We start from the raw sequence: 24598 nt of genomic DNA, 5'->3' as shown, positions 1-24598 counted from the left end.
TTTGAGACCCGCTGAGGGGCGCTGTGGTCGCCACGTTGCACAACACTATGCGGAAGCGGTGCTCGAACCGTGGACCCCCCATCTCGACCTCTGAGAGAGGGCTCGCTGAGTCGCGGAGAAAGAAAAAAAGTTATATTTCAAAAGAAGGTCAAGTCGACACTAAAATGATGGTGCTTCTGGCGCACATAAACATCTCGTGGTAATCAAGCGACCCAAAATTATTTCGGAGGACTCGCAAGAAACTTGGCGCCGAAAGGACCCGGGACAGATACGGCGACAAAATGGTAGCTGTGGTCATTAGAAAAGAAGATCATTCTCCTTTTCTAGTGCGCTTCACAATTCGCCATCACTCAACTTTCTTGGCCAGCTGATAAATCTTTACACAGGAGGGTTTCTTTCGGGCAGTGCCGCTGAAAAAGGCCTGATAGTCACAACGGCTTTTATGCCCATGAAAGGTGCAAGAGTGCTCTTTGACCAAGAAACTGAAATTCATAATGCAGGCCGAGCGGTGTCGCCGGATCGTTTTCACGGACGGAAAGCTTGGCGAGGGCTACCAGAGGCTTCGGATATCTTTTACTGCGCCTCATCTGAGGACGAACATATGAATCGGGAGCTCCTGTTTGAAAACATCATAAGGGATAGCTTGGCGGGCAACTGAACTAATTTTTATGAGCTTCATTATCTAAAAAAAAGAGTGAAGTTCCATCATTTCTATATATATAGAGGGGGGGAGGGGGGTGCAGTTTAAAAAGAAATGTCGCAAATATGTAAAGGAAGAACCGTCAAGTCGCCATTTCTGTAACCCAACCATAAAACAGGGTGTCACAATTCAGCAAGGTGCTGCACCTATTGGTACACTTACAGTGGACAGGAATAATATGCTATGCACTGTTCTGAAATATAATACATTTTTTATTTGAGTATCACCGAACTCGGATAAGAAGTCTATTACGTAGGCCACAAGCTAAAAATTAATATTTGTCCGCTTTAGAGGGCGTAACAGCTATAGCTGTTGGATCCTCCATACAGGACAAATATGCGGCGCTATAACGTAAAACTATTCCAAACTTTTCTATTCCAATTCTGCGATCAGCCCTCCGCGATCGGTCAAAAACTTTTTTGGACCACCCCCACTTCACCTGTCTATCACGCGATATCACGAAAACCGCGATAGCTCCCCATCTGATATGACATGTACACATTGATTATGCATGATTTGACCGAACAAAACAAAATAGTTATTTCTGATTCGACGCCGTTTCACCATTAGCCCTAGGCTAATGGTGAAGAGTTTTCAGGCTGCGCCCACTTCCTCTGCCTCTCACGCGGTGTCACAAAACCGCAAAAATTCACTGCGTCCAAGTGACGCAGTGAATTTAAAGATGCGTGTTAAAGATGCAATAATATGCCGAACAAAATTGAATTTTTTACACAGTAGCCGCAGGCTGCGCCGTTCCGAAAAGAATAAAAGATTGTTGCCGCCGATCGTTCAGGCACTGGCTACTTGCACCTGCCGGAGAGCCCGGGTTTATTTGCGTACAATAAAGCTTTTTGCGTGGTCGTATAACGTTTTTAAGCACTTTCGGCACGTTTGCGACCTGGCTGTGCCAACTCTTCTTTGCTGAGGATCGGTTTTTGCGTCATTCTTAACCTTCCGTGGCATGCCACCACGAGTTTCGACCAGCCACCGCAAGCTAAGTAACGGAAAGCGGACCAATCGCACATGCTGGCACCACCCTCTTCATCCGGTTATCGATGTTCAGTGCACTGGCTCGACCCCATCGAGTCCCTCTCCAGATGATCGTGCTCGTCGCCTCTTGTGAGCCAATTAGATATAGGACAAGGCGTTCAGTGTAGGCCACGTTATTGGTTTTTCAAGCATACAAGAGTGACCTCCTGTGAACGAGGAGAGCGTTTGATTGGTCTGTTCAGACAACCCTGCGGGTGACCGCCCGATCCGTGCGTCGGCGGTTACGCACATTAGACGTCAGGAGATTGAAATAAAAACATATTTGAATAGTTTTACGTTACAGGGTCTATGGTGTCTTATAAGATTGCAGCTTCCGCATGAAAAACCGATATCACAACTGTGTACTCTCTATATAGCGTACAGGATTGTGCTATAGGTGTTTTCATGAGTAGCTGCGATGTTTGAAATTGAATGAATCAAGATTTGTTTATATACATATCAATTTATATCATAATGTATAAGGTGAGCCCCTTGCCGCAGGTGGGTTCGGTTCCGACCTGCGGCAAGTTGTTTTTTCATCCGCTTTAATTTCCATTAATTTATCGTTTCTTTATTTCATTTATTAAACACAAGTAATTTCCCCTATGTTGTCCTTGGTACCAGTGTTTGTTGGCTTCTCATGACATGACTAATAAAAATCGGGCCCCTCGGTTAACCCCTTTCTTGTCGTTTATTACATAACGAGGGTCTCGAATCCGGCAACCTTGATGCCTTCAGGTAGCATATGTGGGTTTATTGACCAGTTGTCTCCACCCAAAAAGATCACGTTCTCGTGACGCCTGCGGCAAAAAGGACGTTCCACGTCCGCGGCCAAGGTCTGTGAGTGGTGACGCTGGTTGAACTCCAAGGGTTCTACTAGTAAACATAAATACCCAAGAAAGTGGACAGGGAAACAGCGCCGCGGCAGCTCAATTGGTAGAGCATCGCACGTGAAATGCGAAGGTTGTGGGTTCGGTTCCCATCTGCGGGAAGTTATTTTTTCATCCACTTTAATTTCCATTAATTCATCGTTTCTTTATTTCATTTACCAAGTGAGATGAGTTACTCTTATGGCTAATTCACTCAAATCACACTGCAAGCTGCATTCATCAATCTTCTATTGTATAATGCAAATGTTTAATGAATCATGTTTCCCTGTTATGCAGATATGCAATGGCAAGCCCTTCTGTCTGTTCCAATGGTAAAATTTAAGCTCTGAACTAAAAGAGACATTTCTAGCCAGAAATAACAAGCAAAAATGGTGAATGCATAGTATCAGAAGTCCAAGGTACAGAAATTTTGAGATGTGTCAAATGATTTTAAGGAAAGAATGGTATTTGAAAATGCAAGACTTTAGTGGAGTTCAAGCAAGTCAATAAAGGTAGAATACTCTGCAAAATTATGTCAGTGATGGAATGGCAAACAATGGGTCAGGAAATGCATTGTCTTTCTGCAAAACGAAAGCTGATGATTGTCAATATATAAGTCACTTTAGCATTATGAGACTGCTGCTTGATTGATTCAGAAACAAACGAAAAAACAAGACACGCAAAAATAAAGAACAATCTAGTGATGCTCTCTCCACACTGGGATAAATAAAAAGAAACGGATCACATCTAACGTGGGCATATCAGACGCCTTGTGAAACACTAAAGGAAAAATTCAGTTTCGAACTATGGCACTTGCCGCATAGATGTGGAGGACCTTGCACCAATAGTGATAGTTAGCACTGTATTTAGAAATTGAAACCATTCATGCAGACAAGGATTGGATTGGATTGGAGCCAACTTTATAATTTTTTATACTTTTGGATACCACTTCAAATGCCTCCACCAAGTGTTACAATGCTGCATGCAGCCATACTAAGGATCTCACAGCAACACCTACAGGTAAAAAGCAAAAGCAGTCAAAGTGCTGCTGTATTCTGGACACCATGTTTGAAAAAATTTAGGCAGAAAGAGTGCAAGAAGCAGACATAAGAACTGCATTTATTTCCATAATTCCCCATTTGAATGACCTTTTCTTTTTGCTTAGACAATGCCTACGCCTAGGCACAGCAGCTCCCTCATGCAGACTCCATAAGCCAAGAGGCCATGGAGGCAAATGCAAGTAAGAGGCAAGAAGCAATAGCTCTTGTATTGACATCTAATTTCTTTCTTTTGCTTACATTTAGGCAGCCAGCACACCCCGAACTGCCACCTTGACTGCGGGTGTGTCACCCCAGTCGCCAAGGAAGCATTTGAGGGAAAGTGACAGGAAATGTGAACAGCCATTTCTCCGTGTAAACGATACTCTTTCTCTCGGATGACTCCTACGCCTCGCCACGCCAGCACGCTTGTGCACAAAGATGCCGCGGAGGCACGTGCAGGTCAGAGGCAAGAAGCAGTGGCACTTGTGTCGACATTCACCCAATTTATTTTTCTTACACTGACGCATCCAGCACACCTCGAACAGCCACCTTGACTGCGGGTGTGTCAGTAGATTCCTGTTGTACATATGCTCATAACAAACTTCAGTAAACTTGAACTTGCTAATAAACTTGAAGGCAAATTGGACATTGATGCATTGTTTTTTTGAACATTTAGTGTACACGTACAGTATGTTATACTTCGCAGGGTGCTACAGAGCGTATCTTGAAGTTTCCCTCTATATTTTGCACTTTTAATTACGTATGTGTTGTGTGGCCCTCAATGCAGTTCATGTTGTAGCATCTGCTTTGTCTGTGTATCGCACATTGGATTAAGCTTGTGATATCCAAATGTGCAAAAGGCCAATACTTCTATCACATATACAAAATAAGGTTCTATGCAGTTCTCCATGTTAGAATAAAAAATAAAAGCAAGCACTCCGATTGTGGAACTGTGTTCATTACAGCAATTCCAATGACAGTTATTGACAGGTTGACAACTTGAACTGATCAATCCGTCATGGGAAGGAATTGTATGTATACATATAGAAAAAAAGGGGGGGGGGGTATGCGTGCATGTTTGTAAGAGGGGGGTGTATAGGATTCGGGCGGTACGAAGAAAATGTACCTGCACCATCCGTTAGACCCATTCCTTTAAGGTAGCGTAACAAAGCGTATTATGCATAAAGTTCATGCATAATTCTGATATTACTACACACGCCAGGCGATGTGAGCTACATTTGGCATGACTCGCATTCGTGGCTGCACCGGATGCCCTCCATATTATTCTGGTTAATTTTGCTCACTGCACCGAGACAAAAGAAAGATAATGGGCGCAGGTGCCTTTAAAGTATCTCGACCTTGCGAGGCACTGATGCGCGTGCCAGGGGAGCTGTCCGTGCGAACACTCCCTGGCACACACCTGCCTCGGCGGCTCCAACCTACGTACCGTTCTGCTTCGAGCTTTGATCCCCCCACTGTCCCTTGGGTGCCCGGGGGTTCCTGCGCCACCTGCTTTATTATATTCTCAGGCGCTCTCCTGAGCCTTCCGTTTGTCGGTTACATGTGCCCTACAGCTGGATCACTGCTTGCAATAAAAAAAAACGATCTATCGTCGCGACGATAGATCGTTACAGCAGCTTCTGCAACATACCGCGCCCATGCGAAGATAATTACGGAATGCCAACAAGGAATCTGACCACAGTTTCGAGCTCCTAACTCGTAACCTCGTCGAGTGACACTCCTGCAATAGGTGTGACCGCTGAGAACCGCATACCACCGTAAACTTCAACAGGATCATCCTTCGCTTGCATAACTGCCACCTGCACGGCTAACATGGACCACACCCACACCATGCCGCAGCACAGAATTAAGAACCAACTTATAAAGCCCCAAACAAACGGCTGCACGCACATCACATCCCCACACCACAAGCGAGACGCCATGCTGCTACGCTGCTACGGTTGCCAGAATAAAATTGACTACTGCCACCAAGTCTAGCAAGCGTCTCAGGAACTGGCAACCTCGGTGCGTAGCAACATGGCGGTGCTCTTGCGGTTCCCGATTTCAATGCATGGGCCCTATGGGTAGCTTGTCCTCTAGAGTCAGTGTAGTAACTCTATGCCGGCAGCGCGGTGGCCAAGCAGTGTGCACGACGCTCATTTCGACGCCAGGAGAATTCCGTTCGCTGTAGACGCCGGATTCTCCACTGGGAACGTGCCATAAGATGGTGGGTTGTATCGTCTCCAACCAATCTACTTTGCCTATTGGCATTTCGTGCTTAAATCTACTCTCGATTACTGGAGAGCCAGCAATATTTTTAAAGTAGCAAACTGCACAAAGTCTGATTGACCTTCCTGCCTTTCCTTGCTCCTTTCTTTCTCTCTCTCTCGCCACAGTTTTGAAGGAGCGCAGTGGAAGTGTGCTTGGAGTCCTTTGCGCGATCGAACGCGCTTTTTCCACAATTAGCTGGAAACATCGCCCTCAACTGTTTCTTTGTAATAACCGAAGTTACCTGCCTTGCCAAGGTTACTTTCATTTCACTGTCTGTACGTCTGAGCATCCACCCAAAAGCGTGGCATATTGCCTGTCTTAAGAGACAAATAGCGACAACAAAAAAGTGTCGCTTGTCGCAATTTCTGGCAAGAGTGGGGATCTCTGAATATTGTCATCATCTTTGCCTTCCCACCTTCACACCCATATTTTAGGCAGAATTATTAGCGATGGCGTTAAGGTAACTTCCCCGAAATGCCTCATTACTGTTATCGTGAGCGGCTCGCCTTTTCTATGCACAGCTCTTACTATATCCTAAAATTCTAGGATTCTGTGAGCATTTTGTTTCATGGTGCCTCCGCACATCACACCAGTTCATTTGCTTTGGCTACCGGGTCACTGTGGGTTGCACTTGAATAAAATGCCACACTCACTCGCACGAGCATCCCCCAATAGCCCTGTCTCCATTCTGTCGACTTCCGTTTGTGTAAACTCGGCTAGGTGCAGAAATTTCTCCATATCTCGAAATTCCGCACAGTCCATTTTTACACCATCTTCTGAATTCCACCATCTTTCTTTCCCGTGAAATAATAAATGGTGTCCTTCAAGACAGTTTGAAATTTTCTTTGCAAATCCATGCCGTATTCCTTCGTTAAAATGTGCTTTAAATTTTGCGTTACGGTTTGCAGGTATGGGGTGACTGTGTTACTTTTGCAACGCACCTGAGTCTATCAAAAATTTTTCTTCCTCTTGTGCCGCCAATATTTAAGTCAGCTTTCGCCAACTTGGGCTCTCGCTGTCTTCACCAGCCATTCTCTCCCTCGGGGCGTCATCGCTGGCATCGAGCCGCAGGGATGCATTCCTTGCAATTGAGAATTTTATTATACCCGCAAAATGATTGCCTCGTTAAATTGATAAAATTAACAATCATATCTCAATACTCCCTCAGCTTACTTCTCCTTTATAAATTAATGTTTCCTTAACCCACGCTGTCATATGCAAAGCTTTACAGACAGCGTTAGGCTTGTTGCGCATTATATTTTGCCAGCCATCTGTCGCTACTTCGCATTACGGGCCAAAGCTCAAGTTTCTTAAGACCTGCGAAATGCATCTCCGTTTTATCTAGTGTTATGCAGGCTGTCGCGCGAGAGGCTTGGGCGGGCGTCAGGACAAGGTCGCCATCAACGCAAGCATATGATCATTTGGCTAATGCTATACTCACCAATAACTGGCAGCACTGCCGAAGGTACGAGAGGGGCACAGGTGCGTGCGTTCAGATAAGCACAGTGTGCGAAGCGTGACTGAATAAGCGGCATTACCGTTACCACATGCGGGGTTAGAAGGTTATAAGGTAAAAGTGAGAGTGGAGGCGTCTATTCTCCGGTAGTTGATACTAGACTAAGGAAATATGCTATGGCGAAAGAGTGCTTTCTATGCACGTGCCATATTGGTCGCAGAAGCGTGAATGTGCAGAAACGAGAATAGAGCGTGCTCGCAAATCAAGGCTGATTGTCAATACTTCGCCGATTGGGTTTATATTTTCGTTTACTTCTTGTGGCCCCACTTACGGTACGCTAAATCATTTCGATAATTTTATGTGCTCGTTTAGGAAACTGCTAGAGGAATTTCTTTTGTCAGTATAATCCTTGTTTTGTTCGCTGAATATTTGTCGTTTGTGCTGTAGCTTTTCTTCTGTGTACCGAATCGATCATGAAGGACTTGTTTTAATTCTATATCTTTCTTCACCTAGTCTTGCTGTATGCTAAATTTCTTACCCTCTCCTGTATTAGTGCTCAGAGAACTCCTGTACATCTGATAACGCTTAACGTTAGCATTTATTCTTTCTGTAGTACACACACTTCTTTCTGAGCCACTCCTTAACGAAGATTACGGCACAGCCCATATCCTCTCCCCCGTTTTCGCACGGCGACAGCTGCGGGCGGACGACTGTTCGGACCGAGGTCCTTGACCGCAATCAAGCGGGCATTCCTTGCACGTGAGCTCGGCGCATTATAAAGACGCGTGCGTCCCGCCGGCGAAACGTTCGCTTTCGCCGACGGTGAGTGACGCGCCCTGTTCCAAGAGATGGCCCTGCGTCGCCGTTCAAAATGCGAGCAGCACCACGAGTATGTTTGCATATGCGGCCGCACCCACGAACGCTCCGTCGCCTTCAGAAACAGCGGGTGTTCGCTGTGCCAGACGGCCCTCGCTCGCATCTGTTCGAGTGTGCGACTTCAAAAGCGTCTCACTGAATTTCGACCCTAATAAAAATATTCTGTCATAGCGCCGAAATTTGCATGCTCATCACAGCCTAAGTATAATGGGAGATGCTACAAAAAAAGTAAATATGAAAGTACACCAAGAGCAAATTGAAAACACCTCAGTTTCATATACGTAGCAAGCAATGCTACTGCTGAAGATACGCAAGAGTGCTTGGTCCTAAATGTCTCACTTCGCGCGTATCGCAGTCTTCGATTCGCCACTGCATTATTTACTTCAGGTAATACGACTTTGATTAGATCGACTGTAATTACATCTTCGCCTGCCGCTTTTCAATGACATACGCCTTGCGAGAACCTTGTAAATTCATTGCTAGTCAAATAAGGAGCATCTGTATCCTGTTTCTCACTACTTCCAACGAAGGTAGCGCGGGATGAGGTAGCCGCCGTAACCACGGTTTATGCCGGCCAGCCATAGTGCAGCGGAATCTCGGGAGCGGCCTGTGCAGCGGCCGCGCAGGTTAAGCCCGCTAGCGCGTTCTATTTCCGCGCCACCTGCACGTGAGCCCATCTCCTTTTTCGCCGGCCTTGGAGGTGATAGTCGCGCTGCTACAGGACCCCCCTTCAAGTGCGAAGCGCGATTGAAATGAAGCCCAATGTCAAGTCCAGGCAAAGTGAGCAGACGGTGTCGTCGTTGGTAGTGCCAGATTCACGTAATCCGAGTGAGATGTACCAGGCAGCACCGACAGCGTAGGTTGTGAGCGAGGCGCAGCTACAGTGATACAGTAGTGTGGAATCGTGACCTACCGCAGGTTCTCATAGATTCCCGGGCCTGTAGAAGTCGGAACTCCAAAAGTAGACCATCTGGCACCTCGAGACTTGCGTGGCGATAGCGCAAGTGTTGATTAGTCACAATGTCGACGTAGAAGTGACGCTCCAGCTGCAGAAGTCAGATGGCAGAGCTGCTCCTGTAAAACTTTGGTAGGCCATGCATCCGCGGAAGGTGTGAGCCCAGAACATTGGAGGACTTGCCTGCTGCTGCTTTCGGTGAAATCTTGAATGCCGATAGCATCAGGGTTGCAGTTGTCGCAGAATGCATCGCGATTGAAGGTTGTGCTTGTGGCGTCACCATGCCTGCGAGAGTGAAATTCGCGCCTAGTGGAGCCGGTGGAAGAGCGACTGTATCGATGATGAGTGAGGTGCCCCCGGACGGAAAGCGGACAGCTTGCGGGAACGTCCAAAGAAGAAGAGCAGCGGGCCGTAGAATAGCTGAAAGCGCTTTCGTTTGGCCTACTGAATTTCTTGGAAAGAGTTTCCGCGCAGCACCCTTTGATCTGGGGAAGAGGCTCACGAACTGAGTAGAGGTCTGATGTTGGGACCGGCGCGTGCTGAAGATCGGCACGGGTGGACGCAGGCGATGAGAGACGACAAGACGCGAAATGACGTGACGGTTGAAATGGCGAAAGGCTGGTGTGGCTCGATGTGGCGTAGTGATGGCTGCCCGCAAGTCTACGTGCAAGTCGGGGCCGGAGGGCGAGAACTGGAGCCTGCAACCTTGTTGAGCCAGAAGTGGCTGCCCAGTTGGATGTAGACGTAGATTTCCCGGACTCCCTACAACCGCGGGACGTCTGCTTGAGCGCGTGAGGCCACGTTACTCGTTTTGGTAGAGTTGGTGCGCTGACGCTGGCGTGGCTGGGCTCGGTCGTCCGGTGTCACCGATTTGTTGGTTGACGCTGGCATGGGTGGGCTCGGTCGTCCGGGTCACCAATTTATGGGAGGCGGTGGGAAGAGGTAGGCGTCGTAGCCACGGTTTATTTAGGCCGGCCAGCCATGGTGCCGTCTGATCTCGGGAGCGGCCGTTCAGCGGCCGCATAGGTCGAGCTCGCTAGCGCGTTCTGTCGCCGCGCTACCTGCACGTGAGCTCATCTCCTTCTTCACCTGCTTTGGCAGCGATAGTCACGCCACTACAGTAGCATGGCTGCTAGGGGGCTGTACAGGTCACCATAGAATTGTTCTACTGCTTTTAGTAGGTCATCGAAATTGCAGATGGCATTACCCCGATTATCCATGCACTGCAAAGGGTTTGCCCTGCCTTATGCCAAGTTTTCTTCTCCATCATTTCATGCCGCGGTCATTTTTTTACTGAGTCCTCAATCTTTAGACTGTATACTTTATAACATCGCTTGCGTTCTTCTTGTTTATCAGCTTTGACAGTTCAGCGAATTCCATCTGATCTCTTGAGTTACACATTTTCATGCTTTCTTACTCGGAATTGCTTACCTATTGGCTGCGTTGGTGCCTTACCCCCACCTCAACTGATGCTTCTGAATTAAGCATAGCTACGATTGCATCCATTTCCTCTATGTTATCATCATCCTTTTGTTTTAAATCTGCATATTCGTTTGCGAGCACCAGCCTGAATTCGTCTGCTTTTGCCTTGACTGCGTGTAGGTTGGTTTGTTTCTTCTAGACAATTTTATCAGTTCTCTTTCAAATTAAGAGATATCGAGTACCTCACTAACCTACGGTGTCCTTTACCCTACCTAACACTTCTACATGCTGCACTAAGGTGGCATCGGCACACATCTATTTATTTTCTTCTTTTGTTCATTAAGCGTTTTCCAGATCCACTTCCTGTTACTGTGCTTCCTGAATATGGTAGCCATTATTGGGAGTCTATTCCTTTCCGCAAATTCTACCAATATCTCTCCTGCATAGTGTTCCTAAAATAATAATAATAATAATATTTGGGGTTTTACGTGCCAAAACCACTTTCTGATCATGAGGCACGCCGTAGTGGAGGACTCCGGAAATTTTGACCACCTGGGGTTCTTTAACGTGCACATAAATCTAAGCACACGGGTGTTTTCGCATTTCGCCCCCATCGAAATGCGGCCGCCGTGGCCGGGATTCGATCCCGCGACCTCGTGCTCAGCAGCCCAACACCATAGCCACTGAGCAACCACGGCGGGTCGTTCCTAAAATAGACGCCGTAGTTGCCCATTACTTGTTCCCCAGCCGAATTTTTCTCAGCTGTAGCGCTGAAATTGCTCGTGACTACACTGTACTGAGTTGCACCTTTATCATTGCTAATTCAACATCTTCATCAAAATGTCCTATTCCTTCATCATCATGACCGGAGGTTGGAGCATAGGCTTGTACTACGTTTAATCTGTATATCCTATTTAGCTTTATTGCGACAATTGCTGTCCTCTCCTTAAGGCTGTGGTATTCATCACTCTTGCCCGCTATGTCCTTATTAATTAGAAATTGTACGTCATATTCACTCTTATATGGAATATATCTTTATCAGAGGACATGACCATTAATTACCACTGTATAAGCCTCACTTGTTCTTCGAACCTCACTAAGACCAATAATATCCCAGGCAATGCTTGATAATTCTTCAAAGAGCCCTGCTAAGCTATCCTCACTCGAGGGAATTTGCCGTGGTGGTCTGTGAGAATCCAGAGATTCTTATCAACATCTGCCGCGTCACAGGTCTGACCGCCGTCTAGGTAAGCTGATCCGCTGTCTCTGGGGACTGAGGACTGGAATCAAATCAAAGATGGAGGAGATGTGTTTGAAAAGCTTGCGGGCTTCTCTACGCAATGCCTCACGACATCAAGTGCACCAGGGGGGCTGGAAGAATGCCAACATTATACTGCTTCATAAGAAGGGAGGCGTTAAGGAATCAAAGAATCAGAGGCCCATTAGCTTGGTTTCACTATTTTTTTGGAATATGAACGAAGATAAATTCCAATAAAATTAGCGCAGCACTTGACTTCAATCAACCAAGAGAACAGACTGGCTTGAGAAAAGGATATTATACAATGGATCGCATCCATGCCATAAATCGTTTAGACTCACCGCAAGGGGGCCAACTCAGCGGACTTGTTCCACATGAGCTCCCGATTCAACCTGAACTTCTTGCGGGCTGCCACCAGGAAGCGCCAGAACGTCTGTATCGTTCAACTCAGCTCGAGAAGTGGCATTCAGAGAGACCGTCCGCAGCACTGTGAGTTCATTTTTCACAGATTTACACACATTGACAGCCCACTGTCAAGGCGGCGGCCGCCCACCTAAGCCTACGGATGATTGCCAAGCTATGCTCCCCGAGGCCACGCACCTCCTGCCCTTGTCCGAGCTCTGATAACGAGCTTCTCGCCTCGTGAACCACCTGCCCGCCGCATACCGGCCTTCGAAGGCGAGGTACGCTTAATTTCTTACTCTAGATGGAGTATCAAGTGGAGAGTGAGGATATCTCACCGGAACAGATTACTGAAGATCAAGGTTGGCAGTCCGCGGGGGCCAGAAGAGTTCGCGCCGAAACGCGCACGGCTGGCACTAATGCGCCATCGCCGCAGCCGGGGGCGCGCCATGGCAAATCAAGCGGTGCTGCGCTAAAATCCAAAGTGATACGAGGGGGACGATTGCCCTCACTTCCTCGAGATGATATCAAGATTGGGATCGGGCCGCGTGGTGGACTCAATATCTACAAGATTGGCTCTGTTACGGTGGCTGACGCAATAGTCGCCGCGCTGGCATCAGTCAGGAAGATCTATGCCAAGATACTCTATGCCCGAGTCTACAGCAAAATATTATGGTCGCCAGTACTCCCAAGCGCGGGAACGCGGACCGCTACGTCCGGATGAGGCAGATGCTCATCTCGGGCAAGGTATATGAGCTCAGTGCCTACGAGACGGCCCCGCACTCCACGTGCAAGGGGGTGATCCCCAACATCCCTCTTCAAGACGGCCCTGATGTCATCGATGGCAGGATTGTCAACACCAATAATCCACTCGCCTTAGCAGCTAAGAGAATAGACCGGCACGGTCGTCGTCGCGTTCGACGGGCATCGTGTACAGAACATTGTCAGGTATGGACCGTTACTCGTGCAGCGCTCGCTCTACCGCAAGCAAATCGACGTGTGCTATACGTGCGGCCGCCTCAGACATCGCGCCGACGTGTGCCCCACTCCTGGTAACACGATTTGCCGTGGCTGTGGAGCCCATATAGTCCCGATGAGCTGCATCAATGTACCTCCAAGTGTAAACTCTGTGGTGGCCAGCATCTCACGGCTAATAAGGACTGTGCTCAAAGGTTAAAGATGCCATACATTGTGCGTCGTCGTCGCAGTGAGTGCGCCAAGATGGCCGCTGCCGCGTCACCATCCCCTCAGCGGGGCTACGATACTGCGGACGAGTTCCAGGCTTCGTCCACTCCGGGTGCTCAGCGCCGAGGATGCTCCCGTTCCAGGGGCCGCTCTGCCTCCTGGGCACGTTCCGGCTCCCGCCGTGGTTCCAGAGGACGGGCCTGTTTTCGGCCTCGCTGCAGCTTCAGGTAGGGGCACGACACATCGAGGGTGACCAGGTCCCGCTCCCGCACGCCCACCGCCCTTAGAAACAAGAGGTTGACGCTCTTCTAGGCCGACAAGGTTCGAGGGGAACGTGAGGGCCCAAGAGGTGACGACCTGCCTCCCGATTCACACCACGCAGACGAGCTCGAGGAGTTGCGACGAGTTAATGAGCAGTTCAGGAAAGAAAGCGCGCAGGTTGAGCAAAAAATGAGCAGGCTAGCTGCGGAGATGGCGGAGATGAGGAAGCTTGCGCTTTCACCGTCCTCGCCGCAACCCGCCTTGGCCTTGGTCGCCATGGATACGTCCGAAACATCCCACGGGTCTCGCACGCCCAGCCGTCGAGCGGTAGAGAACAGACAGGAAGACGAGACTATAAAATTACTCTCGGAACTCAAGAATGCCTTCGCGAGCACGCAGGCTAGCTAAGTAAGGGTCCAGGAAGCTACAGCGCACCAAAAATGAGCTTAGGTGCACTCAGTGAACGAAGAATGAACTTGGAGGAGGTCGATGCCCGGAGAGAACCGAGCCCCGCTCCTTCGCAGGTCGCAGCATGACGTCATGTACTAGCACCCCCGACGGAGGGCGCGATTCTCAGGGCCGCTCAACGCTTCTCTCAGCATAGACATGGATAGTGCGGACGAGAACTTTAGTATCTGGCAATAAAACTGCGGAGGGTTTCCCAACAAGAAGCCGCTTTTGCAGGAATATTTAAGAACTCTCACAGCTAAGCCCCAAATTATCACTATTCAGGAATTTGCAACTAGTACCCCCATATATCTGGCGGGTTGTCTGGTAGTATCATCGCATTCAGGAGGTAGAGGAGTTGCTATCCTTGTCATGTACATCATGACCGAAATCCTCATGAACCCAACCAGAAAAGGCCTAAGAAGAAACAGCCTCTTTTTCCTCAACGTATACTGCAGCCCCAGCTATCGCAGGGCGAGGGCGAACTCTCTCCTCAAGAGGCCGTCAGCCTGGCCGGTGGGCACCCCCTTGTCGTCGTCGGGGACTTCAACGCCCCACATAGGGTGTGGGGGTACACCCATGACACGCCCAAGGGACGCGAGCTGTGGCAGACTGCGATGGAAGTTGACTTGACCCTTATCACCGATCGGGATTTCCCCACTAAGAGAGGCAACTCCACATGCGGGGACACTACCACAGACCTCTCTTTCGTCAAGAACGTAGGGGAGATCAAGTGAGTCAACACGGCTCTAGACCTCGGAAGTGACCACTATGTCATCGAAGTCTCCCTCGCGACTGCACGCTATAGGACGAAGAAATTCAAGTTGATCGACTGAGACGTTTTCCGCAAGATCAGAGCCGAGCGCGCACCGACAGTCGAGACAGATTTTGAAGGTTAGTGCAAAGGGATCAGGGATGACGCCGCAGCGGCAACCAAGGACGTCATCACTGACCTCGACATTGAAAAGATGGATAGCGGGTTGGCGCACCTGCTTGCAGCCAAGCAAGCCCTCCTCACGAGATGGAAGGGGCAGAAGCATAACAGGAGGCTCTGATAGAAGGTTTCCCAGGTTAACAGGGACATCGAACAGCTCTGCAAGAACCTGTGTAAACAACAATGGGAGGAGCTCTGCGAATCCGTCGCGGGTCAGTTCGGATCAGGCAAGAAATGGGGCATGCTCAAACACCTTCTAGATGAGGGCAGCACCAGATCCAGCCCGAGACCATCTCTCGCGCGAGCCATCCACCTCGCTGCGGACTCTACCCCGGACGAGTTGATTGTCGACAGGCTCATAGACAGGTACCTGCCAGTCGCGGATAGCTCTACCCCGACCCGGTTCCCTGACTACACGGGGTGTGCGGTGCGGGACTTAGACCAGGATTTTATTGCAGCCGAGATCCGAGATGTCCTCTTCTCCTTCAACGTCAAATCTGCCCCTGGCCTGGATGGCGTCACTAACAAGATGCTCAGCACTCTCGATAAAGAGTCGATTGACTTCCTCACTGAAAGGATTAATGAAGTCTGGAGCAGTGGACAGGTCCCCACACAATGGAAAACGGCCTGCACGGTACTAACCCCCAAACACGGTAAAGCACCAGGAATCGACAATCGAAGACCAATTTCCCTGACATCCTGTGTCGGTAAGATCGCAGAGCATACCCTGCTCAACCGGCTCAAGGTGCACATCGAGACCAATGACATGTACACCAGCAATATAATTGGTTTCAGAGCCGGCCTCTCGACACAGGACGCCATGAAGCTGATAAAGCATTAGATAATCGACCGGAGCACGGGAGATACCTGATCCATCCTTCAATTAGACCTGCAGAAGGTCTTTGACAATATCGCACACCAATTCATTCTCCAGTCTATTGCGGGCCTCGGGCTCGGGAAGAGGGCCTATGACTTCGTCCTATCCTTCCTTAACCAGAGAACTGCGAAGCTCAAGATCGAAGGATACCTCTCGCAAGAGATCAGCTTCGGTTCACGCGGCACGCCTCATGGCTCAGTCATCTCGCCAACATTATTCAACATCGCAATGATCGAGCTTTCCAAGGAGCTTGCGAAGATTCAAGGAACCAACTATACCGTCTACGCAGATGACATCACCATCTGGTGCGTTGGCGGGAGCGTCGGCCAACTTGAGGCCGCCATGCAGAGCGCCATCGATGCGACCGAGCGTTTCCTCCGCCCCACTGGGCTAAGACGTTCTCCATCCAACTCTGAACTACTTCTCTACGATAAAAGACAAAGGCGCAATCGTGATTGCAAACCGGCGTCCGAAAGCGAAATACGGCTTTTCACTGGTGACGGGTTCCCAGTGCCCAGAGTGGACTCGCTCCGAATATTGGGGACGTATATCGATTCAACGGAACCAATGGAACCACACTCAGAAAGATCACCGTCAAGACGGACAGTGCTCTCAGCCTCATCCGGAGGATCGCCAACAGGCATCAGGGAATCAAGGAAGACAATCTCATCCGCATTATACATGCTTTTGTTCTCTGCCATTTTTCGTACTCGGCGGCCATGCGTGATTGACATGTTGCAGAGAGAAACAAGCGCAATTTACTCATCAGAAAGTTCTTTAAGCTTGCCCTCGGCTTACCTGTGCGCACCCACACCGAAAACCTGCTCAAGCTCGGAGTCCACAACACGCTCGAAGAAATAATCGAGGCACAAGAGCGCTCACAGCTCCTGAGGCTATCCAGCAGCCCGGCGGGTGGCAAGATACTCAATGAGATGGGCCTCAAACCTGTCGACCAGTGCCCCGACGCCGTGCGGATTCCCAGCGACAACAGGTCTCAACTGCACATGGCGGCCATTCCCCGCAATATGCACCCCGCAAACAACGTTGGTAGACGTAGGCCCAGGGTACAGCTCTGCTCGAGCATGTCCGCAACAACCACATTGATGCAAGCTTCGTGGATGCCGCGACATATGTCCATCGAGAGGCATTCGCCGTCTCCATCGTCGACTACGATTCCAGGCCCACTTTCTGCGCTACGGCACGCACTTTGAAGCCCGTGGTAGCCGAATAGGTTGCAATCGCACTGGCTGTGCTCGATGGCCGCAGAGAGGCAATATATAGCGATTCCAAGGCAGCCATTAATGCCTACCAAATGGGGATCGCCTCTTTTAAGGCCCTCCGCATTCTCCAAAGGGCCAAAAGTATATCTCCGCATTCTCTCACTTGGTTTGCCGCTCACTTGGGGTCGACTGAGGGCGCTCCTTCTAACCCTAAAGAGGGCGCGCACGAGGCCGCGCGAGGACTCACTGATCGCGCCGCCTCCGCAGTCCCCCTGCCCAGCGGGGAACCCTTGCTCACGTTCCATGAGGTTACCACACACTACTATATGTCAAGACGGGCATTCCCCTTCCCGCACCCCGCCTTATGCAGGGCGCAGGTGGTGAGCCTTGAGCTTTTACAAGCCCGTGCGTACCTAACCTGGCCGTTCTTCACGCAATATACCATGAAAGGTATCCCAATGCGGACTGCCCTGCCTGTGGACTAATGGCAACATTGGATCATGTGTTGTGGGAATGTGAAGCCATCGGCTCCTCCTTCAGCCAGGATAGGTGGGCTGCGCTCTTGGCCAGGTCCGAACTCAACGACGAAACCCTGGCCGTCCAGAGTGCCCGCGATCGGGCCGTGAAGCTCGGCTTGGTTGTCCCTACGTGGCACTAGCCGGCTGGCGCGGTTTCTCCCCTGCGCCTTCTCAACAATATGGATTTAATAGATTATGAAACTGAATTTCATTCAGTAGAGATATCAGCAGTTATGGAGGCAGTGCGTATAATGAAGGAGTACATGAGGCATACGTGAATATATTGTGAAATATGCACAAAGATTACACAGCTACCTTGCTTCTCCAGAAGAAAAGTAGTGAATACATATCAAGAAAGGGGCCACGCAAGGAGACAATATCTCCAATGCTATTCAATGCAAATAGATGCTTGTTTGGACGCATGCTTGGAATGCATGCTTGGAAGAGTGATGGAACGAAAGAATGTTAGGCGTAACGTTAATAGGACGAGAGCAGTGTGGAGAGCAAACGGAGATAGCCGATATTCTAGTTTACATTAAGAGAAAGAAATGGAGCTGGGCAGGTCAAGTATTAGGGAGGGCAGATAACCGGTGGACCGTTCGAGTTACAGAATGGGTGCAAAGGGAAGGGAAGCGCAGTCGAGGACTGCAGAAAATTAGGTGGCGTGATGAAATGAGGAAATTTGCAGGCACACATTAAAATCAGCACAAGACAGGAGTAATTGGATATCTCTGGAGGAAGTCTTCGTCCTGCATTGAGCATAAAAGTAGAGTGGTGATCATGTTACAACTTATGACGCGAGGTTACGTTCTGCATGTAGTAAATACGAATTAATGCGTGACGATAATGACTAAGGCTCATTTTTACCTCGAATTACATGACGCCTACCATCATCGACGCCTAGCTACTCTTTAAGAGACGCACTATTTCTCGTTCGTGAATGCGAACTGTGAGAGAGTCTCTGTAGCCTCCGTAGCGCTATAGTATAGCATTGCCTGCTGTGTGTGAAAAGGCGTACAAAGTGCACGCCGCCAACACATAAGAATGCTCGACAGTAGGAGATTTAACTTGAGCCCGCAAATCGCAAAGCGTTTCGCTCACAGCAGCTCATTTATATTGGCTGGCAGCATTCACTAACAGTACAGTGTCCAGCATCAGGATTGGCGGGCATATGCTTTTACAAACAATTCTAGCGCGAAAGGTTTCTGTGTACACGGCCTTCCCATTGCTTCGTACTTCAGACATTTGGAGCGTAAGTTTAGTTAAAGCACAAGCAAACATGTAGCGACGAACTTATTTCCGGAAGTAAGTTTGTGCTCTGCAATAGGCTGTGCCTCATTGAGTTTGTGACTCCGACTATCCGCGCGGGGTACGACGCGTTTCCTCAGTCGACACTCTTGCTGCCTCGGAGTCGTCAACGACTACCGCAGCGTCCAAAAATGAAGCAGAAAGGATAGAGCGTTATAGTTCCGCGTCACCTGCTATGAGGAAATGAATGAGCAGTCGATTTGGTATTTTGTCTAATGCCCAGCTGGTGCAGCTGATGATTTTATTCTGGCTTCTCGTGGACAATAATTCGTTAGAGAAGGCTCAACGCTGACCACAAAAAGATGAGAAAGTTTACTGTCAGTAAAGTTTAATATTCAGCAGGCAGTCACGTGACGCGATAGCATGGAGCTCCGACATGAATCTCACGTCGCACCGTTATCACCTACACATAAATACGGTAGCCCGCTAGCGCGATATACTTATGTTTTCCGCCTGTTTCGTTGCTCGTTTAAGTAATGAAGCCATCAACAGCTTCCTTGCATCCTTTAGGTTTATAGACGTAAAAAAAGCGGTGCAGTGACCAGAGCATGCAGTTGCTGGCTTTTCATTGCGATAGCAATATATGGACACTAAAGGCTTCGCCTTCGCCGTAATTTTCCGTGCATATTTATGTTATGTAAGCTTCAAGTTCATTTGTACCACATTTGCAATGTAGATGCTATGCTATTCAACCGCCAAAGTTTCTCCGACCAAGTCTCATTACTTACTTGACTGAATTATTCCTCGTAATTCTTGAGCGCACAAATAAAAGCAACGAAACATGTCGATCGACCGGGCATGACGTTTACCCTAAATCTTCCGAGACTGTTAAAAAGTTCGGAACAATATTATTGCTCACAATCTGTAAGCGATGTAATTTTGCTGGCGCCGCTTTTTACAAGTAGCGCAGTGGTGCCTGTGCGATGCCGTTACAGGCCGTACACAACATGACTAAGGGTGCCAGAAATTTTGGCGCACCAGCGTATGTCACGTCCGGGTATATAGCAGCACCCACGTGCAGTTATGAAACATCGTCCGAGTAGTTCAGGAGCAACTCATAACCTTGCTATGGTTGTCTGTGCTTCGGCCTTCCGCCGAAGCTGGCAATTGTTTTATACAGCAACCCTGATGATGACACATCTCGTGACGTCGTGCTACATGAGGATGCGCTAGGCTTGCTATTCACTTGCATTCAATAGCACGTCTTGGCAGTAATACCACAAGACCGCTTATGAAAGCTATACGGGTGCGCGGGCGAGACCATCAACCTAGCAGACGAGCACGTATGGAATGCAGTAACCGAATATAAAGACAGATGTACTTTGTCCAATGTTAGTTTTCTTCTTGTTTATTGACACAGTGGTTGAGTGCCACACCACTATAGATATTTGCATCAACACTCCCGTCCGAAGCTGCATCTCGTTATCGAGGTAATATGGTAATACCCGACTTGTCTTAAGAAAATATGAGCTAAAGTGATATAGCAAGAAGAGTGCGCAGTGGACAGCACTGCGGGGCACTTGCCTTGGTCATCGAAGGTCTTCTGAAATTGCGCGAAGCTCTCGCATTCGAACACGTGGTCTTCCGAGGATGCCAGCATATCCAGGTGCCTTCTGATGGAGCGTCCGATGCTGAACACGAATATTTCTATGCCGGCACCCTTAAGCTTGTCCGCTTCTTTCACCGGATCCGGGCCCATCGTCGCCAATCCATCCGTCACCAAAACCAATACCTGCAAAACAAGACCAAACTTGGGCCGCCGTTCATAGTTACTGAAGCTCAGTTAGCAATATTAGGGTTATGCGCCCATTCGGCGGTAAAACTGAAACGCAGTTGGAGCGTGAAAATTGAAACTTTTCTTGCGCGTTTCAATTTTTGGAATTCGAGCTGCTCTCTGTGAAAAGACGGTATACTAACCATTTCGAAAGGCCAACTGTATATGGGACAGACTGTTGTGTACAAAACTGCAACCATCGTTATAAAGATATCCAGCCCTACACTGCTTCAGCATACCGGGTCTTTCACGTAACTTGAACCAAGGATTTAAAGAAGGTTCTTAGCCGCAGCCGAAAGAAACCAAGCAGCATATGGTTTGCCGTCATGTGGCACTTCTTGGAGTATTTCTTATACTCTGCCTAATTAGTTAATTAATTAAAATGAATTATGAAATATCTTTAGCATTCACTTTAGGGTCACTTGCGTTTTGTTGCGATGTAGACGGGACTCAGAAACCACCCATCCAATCTTTTGTGGCAACGTACATGCTGCGTGGTGATTTTTTTCGGCGTTTAAAGAAAGCCTGCGAAATACGAAATAAACCCACGCGACTGCTCTCGTGTGCTATCGTATTGCAGCGCTCTCAGCCGCCCTTTGTGCGCAAGAACCGTGCGCGCGGACCGCGGTGAAGTGAGCGGCCGGAGCTCTAGGCATCGGCTTCACACTGTGTCAGCATCTTTGGCTGTGGCACACGGAAAGGCCTTCTTCCCTATCAAGCGATAGGCTCGACGCACGGTTGAGAGCGCTGAATACGATAATCGCACGAGCGCAGCCACGTGGTTTTATTTCATATTTAGTGAGCGTTTGTTAAACGTCGAGAAAAGTCGACATGCAGCATTTAGTTTTGCCAAAAAAATTTCGATCGGTCGTTCGTGAAATCCCTCTACACGGCAACGAAACGCAGTTGGACCTAAAGTAAATGCTAAAAATTATGCATAATTCACTTCAGTTAATTAACTAATTACGTGGAATAAAATGAATGGATGGATGGATGGATTGTGCCATCAAGCCCTTGTCATTATACTGCCTAATGTACCACCTAGGTTAAAAAATAAAAAAAAGAGACAGAAGAGCACTATGAACTACCCCACCCAAATTTTCTGATCCCCTGTTTCGAATTGTGCTTTTGTACGTCTCCGTTTTTAAGAATACTCTAAGGAGCGCCACCTGACGGCAAACTATATGTCGTTGCTTTCATCCAGCTGCGCTTATCCACTTTGTCAAAATCCTTGGTTCAAGTTACGTGAAACAACCTGCATAGCAAAAATTCTCAAGGGGGTGAACTGCTCCAAACCTCAGAGGACTGGTCAAGAGCACTGATAGTTGCAAAAGTGAAGGAAGCATGGCTACGTATAGACCCTTTTTGCGGAAATTCCGTGGCCGCCGCCATATTTGATCACGTGGTGAGACGTTCATTCCATGCCCTAACGTGCCTTCGCTGCTTCCGTGTTTTCGAGGGACGTGCATGACACCGGTGCGGCTCACAAAAAGTGTTTAGCCGGATATGGTAGACGGCCTAGGTGGATGATACAAAGCTTTGGCCACAGCTTCATTGGTGATGTAAGCGTTTTCGGAGCTCATCACGTTTGGTCCAAATGGCGCTAGCAGCGTACACGGTGCTGTGTTGTGCCACACTGCGTGCCTACATGGAAGCAACGGGCGCTTCCCACTCCCCACTTCGTTCTTTCGAAGTGGTTGCTCTTGGTGACAACCGGCAAGGCTCCAGGAAACTGCCGAACCCTTTCCGTGGCTCGAACTAAGGAGTCCGGGGACACAGAACAGCATGACGAATCCACTGACAGCCTTCAGAATTCCACAGAACTGCCGACCTCTGCCGTCGAGACCGGCTTTATGCAGCTTGAAATTTTCCTTTGTCGAAAGAGGAAATTGATGGGGTTGACGTCATCGACGGTCCTGCCTCATTCCTGCCGATGATGGGACACCCAAAGGGATTTAAAGCAGAGCGCGCCCATTGCTAGGACAGAGAGTCGTCACAAGCCTGCTGCGTTGGCCTGGTGCGCTCTTCGGATCCGCTACTTTATGCTATTAGCTGCTATTACCGGCTATATTGCACATACTATATAAAGCTTTTCGTCTCCTCCTCGTTGGCTCTAAGAGTCCGTCTCTCCCATCTTCTACCCTGAGTCGCAATAGCTGGCACTGAAAGAGGGGCTAGAAGTGTATTCCAAGCTGTCCAGACTTTCCGCTTATGAATTAAATCAGGACCAGTGTTTTTTGCTGTTCGTCCGCGTTCCGCCGGGCCGTTCTGCCGGTGCATGGGCGTTACCACGAAATCCAGCCAGATTTCGCAATCATCGCGGTGAAATGTCTTTTCAAGGATGAAAAAGACATTCTAGACAAAAGCCAGAATGATTTCCGGCCCCGGTTTTGTTCTGGTCGGCGGTGCAAGACAGGACGAAGAGCTTCTGGGGGGAGGGCGCTGAATAATAAGCCCTCCCCCCCCCCTTGCCTAGCCACGCTCTTGGAGCGTAGGTAACGCCGGGTCAGCATACTGGTCAACCCACACACAGGAATTTGGAGAGAAACCACTCCCTGGCGTATAGGGGGTCAACGTAGAGCAAATGACAGTATATAGGATTTGCGCTGGTTCATAATCCCGTCGCAAACACCCGACGGACAAGTCTTTTTGTGTAGACGAGCGTGGCGATTAGGCACGTCGAGTTTCAGGTGCTTGCATCCGTTCCATTCATCGCCGCACACAGTGAGCTGTAACATGGGTGCAGCACACGCATTAGCACACACCACCATAACAAAACCACCACTGTGCCACGACAACATGGCTGCTACAGTGAAAGAGTACTACATGACTTCCTTCCTACTTTTGTTCTATCGCGGAGTGGGTAGGGCCTCTACTCACTTTCTTCCTTCCTCCATGGTCAATAGTAAAGGAGACGAAACCGAGTCAAGTCCTGCAGGGGCGCGTTTATTCCAGGCGCGGTAAATGTGTGGCACTGAAGCGCTTTGTTGTTATTGTTAGCTTCTATAGCAGCGGTGCCTGATTACAAGACCCCGTTATTCGCGCTATTTATCGAGGGCTGTCGCAGCAATGAGTGATAGGCCAAACGAGGCATGCCAGCGATTGTCAATTTGGCTTCGTACCCTTCTCTGGGGGACTGAAGCCGTTGAATAAACGCAGATTGCTACCATGGAGCCAGGATCACTACTAGTGGCTCATCGGATAATGCAGGCAGAAGGAAGCTACTGCGAGCTATTCTAAAGCCGACGACGCCAAGGCACACATGTTGGCACAACAATTACAAAGATTGAACATTTCAATCAGGAGGCATACTTCGCTAATAAAGCATATGAGCAGCCTCCTGAGGGCGACCTCCTCGTCGCCTGCCCTCACCATGACGGGGTTATATATGTGAGGGTTGAGGATTGTAGTAGAAAAGCCTATGACGCGAGGACGAAGGAGAGCGACTTAGCGAAGTGAGGCTAAAAGAGCAGGTCGCCGCTGAAGCTGCTATGGCGGTCCGCTTGCATTGAATCGCGAAGACGTGGATGCGCTATGCTAATGACACCCGCCGATTTTCGTCGGTCGATTTCCGGTGAGCGCAGTCTTTGAATAGTTGGGGCTTCACGTCAATGCGGTGAAGCGAGCAGAGAATGTCTCCTGATGGCCGTGTTGGCTGAATCTGACTGTCGAAACAGTCAGAGCTTGCTGTGACACGGCAAAAACACAACGACCGTCGACTGTAGGGATTGTTCCCTGTGATTTCTATACGGGCTGCTGGTTTGTTTTGTGCTAAAAAATCGACAGCAGGCTAGTT

At 49.0% G+C, this 24598-nt stretch overlaps 1 protein-coding gene across 3 annotated transcripts in view; it reads right to left on the bottom strand.

Moving 5' to 3' along the window:
• LOC139057174 (sushi, von Willebrand factor type A, EGF and pentraxin domain-containing protein 1-like) overlaps positions 1–24598 on the bottom strand; it is a 239123-nt gene that overhangs the window by 88307 nt on the left and 126218 nt on the right. For all 3 annotated transcript variants that reach the window (XM_070534969.1, XM_070534970.1, XM_070534971.1), the window contains one exon: positions 20553–20760. In XM_070534969.1, the coding sequence (XP_070391070.1) occupies positions 20553–20760 (208 nt within the window). The remainder of the gene's footprint in view (positions 1–20552; positions 20761–24598) is intronic.

The sequence above is a fragment of the Dermacentor albipictus genome, chromosome 3, assembly GCF_038994185.2.
Source record: "Dermacentor albipictus isolate Rhodes 1998 colony chromosome 3, USDA_Dalb.pri_finalv2, whole genome shotgun sequence".
Taxonomy (NCBI): Eukaryota; Metazoa; Arthropoda; class Arachnida; order Ixodida; family Ixodidae; genus Dermacentor; species Dermacentor albipictus.
This window is presented reverse-complemented; position numbering and strand designations above follow the sequence as displayed.